The sequence below is a fragment of the Heliconius melpomene genome, chromosome 17 (assembly GCF_056956725.1).
Source record: "Heliconius melpomene rosina isolate 202511_hmr_F chromosome 17, ASM5695672v1, whole genome shotgun sequence".
In the NCBI taxonomy this organism is placed as follows: Eukaryota; Metazoa; Arthropoda; class Insecta; order Lepidoptera; family Nymphalidae; genus Heliconius; species Heliconius melpomene.
The window spans coordinates 14750279-14759736 of NC_140405.1; the positions used below are offsets into that span (position 1 = coordinate 14750279).

The 9458-nt window shown below is 34.8% G+C and overlaps 2 protein-coding genes across 2 annotated transcripts; both read left to right on the forward strand.

Annotated features, from left to right (window-relative positions):
- Positions 1-497: 497 nt before the first annotated feature.
- On the forward strand, positions 498-1591 carry LOC146530531 (uncharacterized). The gene is made up of 2 exons (XM_085199962.1): positions 498-961; positions 1348-1591. The coding sequence occupies exons 1-2, from the start codon at positions 642-644 to the stop codon at positions 1550-1552; spliced, it is 525 nt and encodes a 174-aa protein (XP_085056088.1). The 5' UTR covers positions 498-641; the 3' UTR covers positions 1553-1591.
- Positions 1592-4384: 2793 nt separating this feature from the next.
- On the forward strand, positions 4385-8935 carry LOC146530532 (uncharacterized). Its single transcript, XM_085199936.1, has 5 exons — positions 4385-4727; positions 4826-4973; positions 5517-5633; positions 7233-7379; positions 7634-8935. The coding sequence occupies exons 1-5, from the start codon at positions 4584-4586 to the stop codon at positions 8773-8775; spliced, it is 1698 nt and encodes a 565-aa protein (XP_085056062.1). The 5' UTR covers positions 4385-4583; the 3' UTR covers positions 8776-8935.
- The last annotated feature ends 523 nt before the right edge of the window (positions 8936-9458 follow it).

The window sequence follows — 9458 nt, forward strand, 5'->3', positions numbered from 1 at the left end:
TCCACAGGAAGTGCCTACCATAGAGTTTGCACGCGGTGCAAAATGCAGCAAAAACTATAATCCCTCGTATTTTTAGAATGCGTTGACTTTTAATTTTTGGCACTCCGTAAATCTAGAGACCGTAAATCTGGTTATTTCATATTAATTTTAGCTTAACATATCCTATACTCGTTACTTGAGATAAACAATTTAGAGGACATAAAAACAGACGAATAACGAAATAATTTAAGGATTAAATTTTTTTATGTACGTAGTTCAAAAAAAATTACTTCGTGAATATCGAAAATTAAGCCTCTCAGCCTAAGAAAATTGCCTCGAAATTAAAAACGTTAAAAATTTTGGTTAGATATTTGCATTCTAACTTTATTTTCTTTCTAAATGTCAATGTATTTGTATTATTTTTAATGCTTTTGTTGTATTTTACTGTTTTTTTAAGTTCTATAATATGCTGTTTTTTGCTTTTTTGAGGTTGGCAGCACTGATTATCTATACTCTATAGCAAGGAACATATATTGTTTATTGGTATTTGTTTGAAAGATTACAAATCGCGCGTAAATTCTGCAACATACATTTTATCCAATATCTAAGAATTACAATATATTAACAATATAAAAACCCAGTTATATTTATCGTACACAAAAATGCGTAATGTAGAAATAAAAGCTAAAGTACACGACATGGAAGCGATTTGCCAAATAGCAGAAAGCTTAAGCGGTACGAAACCAACAATTATTCAACAAGACGATACATTTTACAAAGTAAATAGCGGTCGATTGAAATTAAGAGTCTATGCGGACGAATCAGCTACCCTTGTAAGATACGATCGAGATGATGAACAAGGACCGAAGCTGTGTGATTATGATCTTTTACAATTTTCTGTAGATGAGAAAGAAAAAGCCAGGTTATTGAATAACATGCTTTTAAAATGTTTGGGTATTCGTGGAAGAGTTGTGAAAGAACGGTTAGTAGCTTTAATATCACAACAAAAAGTTATATGATTGATTTTTTAAGCTCTACATATTGCTTAGGTATTATATGCATTAAAATCACTAGTCGCCTTATCACTTATTTGCAATCTATATAATGTTTTTGCTCTCTAGTCCTTTAAAAATATTTTAAACTTAGTTTCATTTAATAGCATACAGTCAGAAATATTTTTTTATATACTATTTTACTAGCAGAAATCCTTCCATAGTAAGAACCAACAATAGTGTGTAACAAATGACATACAGTGCGAGATATAAGTTATAACGGAACACAATTAAAATCATCAGTAGTCCATTCACCAGTAGTAGATTAGTGCATTCAAACTAACAATTTCTTTAATTTTATATAATTTTTTTGCAGAAAGCTATACATGGTGGGTCAAACTCGTTTACACATTGACACTGTACAAGATCTTGGTAGTTTCATGGAGTTAGAAGTTGTGTTACGACCTGAACAAACAACAGAGGAAGGTCAGGCGGTAGCTCACGATTTACAAGAAAAACTTGGTGTTAAAAATGCAGATTTAATAGACTGTGCCTATGTTGATTTGTTAGATAAAAAGTAAAATAAATTATAATAAAAGAAAAATTATGTAAAATCTTTATTTAATGTAATTCATTTAATTTTCTGTAAAATATACCTAAAGTATGTTTTCAACTGCATTAAATACTATAAGTATTTATTTTTTTAAGAGACAATTGTTTGATTCCCGCAAAGTCGTTGGTCCACCTGGTTGGAGGGCAGCCTGTACTCCTTTTGCTGAGAGGTAGTCTCCATTCGAGGACCTTTCTTCCCCATTGGTTGTCGGCCCTCCTGACAAGATGGCCTGCCCATTGCTACTGTAGCTTGCAGATTTTGAGAGCTATGTCGGTCACCCGCGTTCGTTTACGGATTTTATCGTTACGAATTTTGTCGCATAGAGAAATACCAAGCATAGCCCTCTCCATCGCTTGCTGCGCCACTTTCAGCCTGTGGATAAGGTCTGCGGAAAAGGATCACGTTTCAGCGCCATAAGTTAACACTGGCAACACACAGAAGTTTTGGTCTTCAGGCACTGAGGGATACTAGATGAGAAGATATTTTGTAGTTTCCCAAACGCTACCCAGCCGAGTTGGATTCTATGAGTGACCTCTCTCTGAAAGTTTGACTTATCCATTCGGATCACTTGTCCCAGGTAGATGTACTCATCGACAACTTCCAGAGGTACGCCTTCAACAACGACCGGCATGGGGGTAACATGGACGTTAGAAATGATTTTTGTCTTGTCCATGGTCATCTTAAGACCCCGCCGTTGTGAGGCGCTATGAAGGTCCCCTAGTATGGTAGTACTGAGTTCCTTCAAGGACTCTGCTAAGATTACTATATCATAGGCAAATCGAAGGTGTGTTAAGTGTTCGTCGTTGATGTTAATACCATGCCTTTTCCACTTCATCAGCTTAAACACGTCTTCCAATGACAGTATTGAACAGTTTCGGGGATATTACATCCCCCTGACGCACTCCGCGCTGCAGTGGAATAGGCGCTGTTCTACCCTCGTGGACACGGACTGACATGATTGCGGCTGTCGTCTTTCAATCATCGTATCGATAGAATCGAAGGCTTTCTCATAGTCCACATCCGCAACACATAGCGGCAGATTATACTCCTCTTCTGTACGACCTGTCGCAGCGTATGTATTGGTCCATGGTACTGTAGCCTTTTCGGAAACCGGCTTGTTCGGGATGCTGGAAGTCGTCTAGCCTGCGCGCGATACGATTAGTAAGAACCCTTGAAAAAAGCTTATAGATGTGGCACAAAAGAGCTCTATCGCCCTTTTTTAAGAACAACACCACGCTCCTGCTCCAATCTTCTGGAACAGTTCCGCTTCTGATGACGGTATTAAATAATTTTTATAGCGCCACTAGGAAGGAATCGGTGCTTTGTTGTTCTTAAACTGATTAAGGGCTCCTCTAATTTAGTACAGGCTGACGTGCGGAATATCTTCGGTATAGTGTCGGGTCAATTTGGCTGCTACAAGAGATCTGTTTATTGAGCTGCCTGTATTTAAACATTGAAGACGGAGACCGGATACACAGTTCACGCCTTTCATACTAGTATATATGTTCCTTGCTTACATATGGCAATTGAATGAATTATAAATCTTAAAAGGGTTGTAAATAAAAAAATTTAAAATTATTTATTTTTTCTTACTCTAGCAAGTTTCTATACTATTTATATTAAACATAATACTTCAATACATTTCATGTTTTGTTATACTTTAGCACTATTATTCTTCTTCCTGGCATTAATCCCGGCTATTACCAGGGCCTACCTTTCTACTCAACCTACTCCACTTTGCACGGTTTTTTGCGTTCTCGGTGGTAACATCATTGGCTCTCATGTCCTGCATCACGACATCCAACCAGCGCTCCTTGGGCGTCCGGGAGGTCTCGCTCCAGGAACTGGTGTAGCAAGGCACTTGCGTCCGACATAGTTCTGAGGACGGCGCGTAACGTGGCCAAACCATCTCAGGCGACGCTCTTCCGCTACGTCATGGACCCCAAGACTACCTCGAATGATTGTGTTGCGTATGCGGTCAGATCGCGTTACGCCGCACGTCCACCTCAGCATCTTCATTTCCGTGATGTGAAGCTCCAGAGTGTGCCGAGATCAGCCCGCCGTTCCGTTCGTCCGTTCTCAAGCGTACCCTTCCAGAGGTTCACTTTACGCTCCAGCGTCAGTCGGTTCTCGTCAATCAGTGCTATGTCATCGTCATACATACTGATAGCTGATGATCCATGGAGGCTGGTTCTGGATGTGAGTCGAGACAGTATCGAGCACTACGTTGAATAAGAACAGACTAAGAGCCGAGTCTTGGTGAACTCCCGCTGTAATCTGGAAGGGTCTAGTGTCTCCAACAGCAGTCCTATCCATAGAAGCGGAATCGTGGTACATGTCTCTAATCATCTCAATATAGGTCTCAGAGATCGCTTTGGATCATAATGCCCACCAGATACACTGAAGAGGCACACAGTAAAAGGCACATTACACTTCAGCACTATTGTTGTCTAAATAAATTCAATTTTTTTAAATTGAAATTTTGTTTCTTCGTCACTTAACTGATATTCCATAAAATTACATTACAAACTAAAGGGGACGGACGAAGCCGCTGGCAGGCCGCTAGTGTAAAATAATTAAATATATATAAAACGTTAAAAATATCACAATAAGAAAGTCGAAAGACTTCAGAAGATTCTTTAAAGTTTCGAGCCTACCAGTACCAGCTAAGTTACTTATCGTAACACAAAAAAATACGGAAAAGACAAAATAAGTTCGTTTATATTCTTCTATAAGTAGCAAAAACACAATAATTCAGTTCACGAGTTTAAAAACCTATGATATCAAACTTCATCCATCTGACGTTTATCAGTATTATAGATACAGATAGGGTTTACTTTATTGTGTTAGATCTGAATTTATTTATTTTTGTTATCCAATAAAAGATTATTAATAACTGAAGAAATAATTATTGTAAATGATATTATGGTGATAAAAATTAAATAAGGGCCGTGTTTTATAATTTTAATGTTAATCTAATAGCTCTTCTGACAATAATCATGGAAAGACGAAATAATACTGTATACGGCCAGTGTAGATTCTGTTTAATAAAGGGCTATCACAGAGATATTATGAAAGAATATTTTACGAATGGCACTCGTGAAGTCTACATTGATATATTTATGGAATGCTTTGATATATATGTAAGTAATTGTGTTGTTTTAGTTGTTTCTTATGTTAATTTGCTCCATTGTATAGTTTACTTATTAAAAATATTATAAATTATTCTTTTTATCCACAGCTGTCTACAAATAAGCAGCTAAGCACATTAATATGTGCTACCTGCATACAAAATCTCAGAGATGCCAATAAATTCCGCCTAATGGTTGTCAATGCAGAACAACAGCTACTTTCTAATATGCTGGATAAAGAAACTGTTTTCATTAATAGTAAGTACTCAAAGGGTGACTAAATTGAACTTAAATTTATGGGATTTCTTTTATATATCTTTTTAATGTAACTATAAGATAAAGTTTAATAAGAAATACGGTTGTTTGAATTTTCATATTTAGTCTAGCTTCTAAGATTTTTGTAAGACATGATTTGTACAGTGAAGTAAATTCAATTAATTAATGTGACATAACATAGCCTATATATAGCTTTCTTTGATAACTGTAAAAAAAATAGCTTTTTCTTTTGCTATAGCTTCTTCTATTCTACCCCATTTGCTCAATTCTACCATCGAAGGGATACAGTGTGAAGCTAAAAAAAATACTTTGAATGGTATATTCCACCTATATGACTATAATGGTAAAAGTTAAAGTATAGTGTAGTTTGATGTTTATAAGTTTTTTTTAATATGAGATATCAAAGCTTTCAGTAAATTTAAGAACCTTACTAAATGGTTCATAAAGTCCATTGAAACAAAGTAGTGGAAGGCAACCACTAGTTGTGCCATATTAATTTAATAAAATTATTTTGTTTATTTTCAGTGGGTGACATAGAATCCGATTTGGAAATTAAACCTGAACAAGAAATGGAGGTAAAGTTGGAACCTGATGATAATATTATGGACTGTGATTTGGAGTTTACATCATTTGATGATGATGGTAAGATATATTATATGAATCAAAAATAGATAAATCAGCTTCACCCTGTATCCCACACACAGCAGGATAGGCAGATATAACCCAGTAGGTGCCCTTCCTTCTCGTAACTTCTGGTATCGGTTGTGTGATGATCGGCCGATTTTTCTTTATAAGAGGTTCAAAAGCATAGGTAAAAGTAAGTGTATATAATTCAGCAGTTCATGACTATCACTACAAAATCTAAAAAGTGGCAGAAGGCTCCCGTCCATTTCTTTGTATGCATTGCGCTCTGATAGTGCACACTATCGATCTGTCGCACAAATCTATCCCACCCACCACACCACACCAGGTCTTGTAATTTTTCAGAACAGCAGGTTGATTGATATCTATTTTTCGCTTATGGACTTTAACACTAACGCTTGCCGCTATCTACACGCGTCTCTAGACGTTGAGAGCATTGTAACTGCTTTTGTGTCCTTCCATTTAAGAACACATACATATTTTCACCTCTTGCTAATGTCTTGTCGGTCTTCAACTTGCTCAGCAAGTTTCACACTCGTGAAAAATCAATCACTGTACAGGACACTAATGATTATTACCGCCGTTTCACACACACAAATCTCTATTCCTGTAGAGCTGGCCCTGATAATTTAGTGTCCCCATCATATCAATAATACACCAGATCAATTAGTTTGAACTTACTTAAAATGGATTTGTTGAGCTTCTAAATCACAAAGGTCTTGCCCCAGATATTGGAAAGAAGTTAACATATATTCCAGAGGTGTCATGGGAAAGTAGTTCATCATCCGCTACATGTGAACCTTGGGAAAACATCTCCTTAGTATGCCAAAACAACCGTGATGAACTTTGAACCACTTCATCCATATGTTGTTGAGATGGTGCCTCTTCTTCTTCTTCTTCATCAGATTCCTCCAGATGAAGAAGATTTTCAAGGACTTTTGGAAGCAAATATTCATCCTCATTGTGGTCTTTAGAGAAATCAAAATCACTTTCATTCAATAATCTTTCTATTTTTTCCTCATTCATTACTTGAAAGACCCATGCACACATAAAAAATTGTAATATAAGATACTGCGTGCTTCTTAACACTGTTACCTCCGAATCTCTAAAAGATATTGGGTTTTTTACGATCACAACTATGAACAGTTCTAAACACTAGATACATCACAAGCCGAAGCATTATTTATTAAATAATAAATAATATTTTTAAAAGTGTTTGGGATATCAGTTACAACCTATGTATAATGACACACTCACATGTGATTTTGCATCTAAATATGTGATTAGAGATGCCACGCATATTGCTTGGCCTAAAAAATATCGGGCTACATATATTGCCGCAGTAGACCGAATGTTCAGCACAAGGCTTAGTTGCTATCTCACATCTACACATGTGATCTCATATACACACATTTGTTCTTGCACCCTAACATAATTATGATCTCACATATGTGATGCCACATAACAGTTGCCTGCCTCTGTTCCACTTAACATGAGAAGAACTTTCTAATGTTATTGCATTAATATAAATATTTTCAAATCATTTTTATTCTATTTATCTTAAAAGAAAAAGTTAATACTTTTTATTACATTTCACAGATTTAAAAGAAGATGATAAATTAGATAAGGTAGATGGTGAAGCAGAATTACTAGCCAGATTCCCTGTAACATACAAGTTACCTACTCGAAAAACTTTATACACTACATCCTGTAAAGGATTTGCTATACAGTTGGATTTATTAAAAGGTAATTAATGAAAAGAAATGCAATATGAGACATAACTAAATAACTTTAACTCTTAGCACATCATAGTACAGCAAAGCGAGCGCAACACTAGTTTTATATAAAATGGGTGGAAAATAAATTCAAAGTAAAACCCATTGTTGGCAAGGCCCTGTAATGTGGGAGATACTAAATATAAAAATAATTTTTATATTTCACTTATTTTTTATATATTTTGAATTTGAATCTATAAATAATTGTTTTATTTATTTTCACAGGCAAACGAGTTTTCCCAAGAATGGTAGCGAAACTTCTGGAAGACGAAATTGAAGATGAATCTAGGAAGAAAGTTTATGTAACCGAAAAAATGGCTCAGATACAAAATACTACTATGCTAATAGAATATTCTAATATAACGGTGTTTAAAAGTAAAAATCGTGTTGGGTTTCCATGTTTTTACTGTAGAAGTTCCTATGAAAACTTCGATTTATTGAGAGATCATCAAATAAATGCCCACAAAAAGTCAGAAACTAGGAAAATTGTTGCCAGATACGGAACGGAATGTCTGGTGGTATACGCCGATATAACGGATTTGAAATGTCTCATCTGTCACATGGATTTACCTAATTTGAATGAATTAAAAACACATTTAATCAAAATACACAAAAAGAAAATTCATCCTGAATTCTCAGATCGAGTTATACCGTTTAAACTATGTAATAACAAACATCCCTATGAATGTTTGTCCTGTGGCTGTAACTTCGAAACTTTTGGTTCGATAGAAAGACATATGAATGTTCATTATAGGAATTACGTATGCAATCAATGCGGTACAGGATTCGTGACTAAATACAGATTAAAAGTTCACATAAAAAGTATGCATGTAGGTGGTAATTTTCCTTGTGAAGTATGCAAAAAAGTTTTCACAACTCATCAAAAACACAAAAATCATGTCGATACAGTTCATAAGATGCTCAAGCGTTTTAAATGTCCGAAATGTCCCGAACGGTTTTCCGAATATTTTAGACGGCAAAAGCATTTAGTTGAAACCCACGGTTCTGCTCCTTTGAGATATAAATGTAATGTATGTGACAAGGCGTTCGATAGACGTTATACATTATCAAGGCATATGAAACGCGATCATCTTGAAGAAAGAGATTTTCAATGCCAATTATGTGCTTATAAGTGTTTCACGAATAACGAACTGAGAGTGCATATGATAAAACATAACGGGGAACGGATTCACGAGTGTTCTGTATGCAAAAAGTCGTATGCAAGAAAAAAAACGCTAAGAGAGCATATGAGGATTCATAATAATGATCGTCGGTTTGCATGTGCTGTTTGTGGTCAAGCGTTTGTACAGAAGTGTAGCTTGAAAGGTCATATTAAAACTCATCATTTAGATTATCATTTGTCGTGACTTTGTTGTTAATAAAAATGTTATTTAATTTAATTTATTTTTTTATATAAGAAACTTACTTATATTATTTGTATTAAAATATTTTTCGAAATAAAGATATCTTTAGCTCATGAACTAAAGAGATCTCTATAATAATAAACAAAATATCAGTTCATAATCATTAATATAAAAATTTTTTGTTCTGTCCTTTTTATTATGGCATTCCGAGCGTGCCAGTTGAGCACAAAATCACTTCGCCAGTGTCACACGAAGGAGGTTGTACGGTAAAAAAGAGATAATAACACAAAAATGTTGGTGACACTGGTCGGACAATACTTGGCAGCTGACAAATGCAAATTCATACAAAAAAAATTGTTGCTGAGTTAAGAAGCATAATATAAAAAAATATATATTTAATTTAAAAAAGACAAAATATGGTAATAATTCCATTATAAAATATACAATACAAATAGAAAAATTCTTGTCATCCTAAATATATTGATTGAATATTCGGAATTATACATTACCTATATTCATTATGGTAACTGTATTAAAATAAATTTTCTTTTACTGCTCTCTACGATATAGATAAAAAGTGAAGCTATAAAATATAAAAGTATATTTAATTTTGCTTAAATATTAATTAATTAACATGCTATAAAGCAAAAAATCTATTTTATTTGACATATACAATCCGTAGGAAC

Coding starts and splice junctions, on each gene's coding strand:
- LOC146530531 (XM_085199962.1), top strand. CDS start 642: ATGCGTAATGTAGAAATAAAAGCTAAAGTACACGACATGGAAGCGATT. Junction 962..1,347: donor GGAAGAGTTGTGAAAGAACG/GTTAGTAGCTTT, acceptor ATTTTTTTGCAG/AAAGCTATACATGGTGGGTC.
- LOC146530532 (XM_085199936.1), top strand. CDS start 4,584: ATGGAAAGACGAAATAATACTGTATACGGCCAGTGTAGATTCTGTTTA. Junction 5,634..7,232: donor TACATCATTTGATGATGATG/GTAAGATATATT, acceptor TACATTTCACAG/ATTTAAAAGAAGATGATAAA. Junction 7,380..7,633: donor ACAGTTGGATTTATTAAAAG/GTAATTAATGAA, acceptor TTATTTTCACAG/GCAAACGAGTTTTCCCAAGA.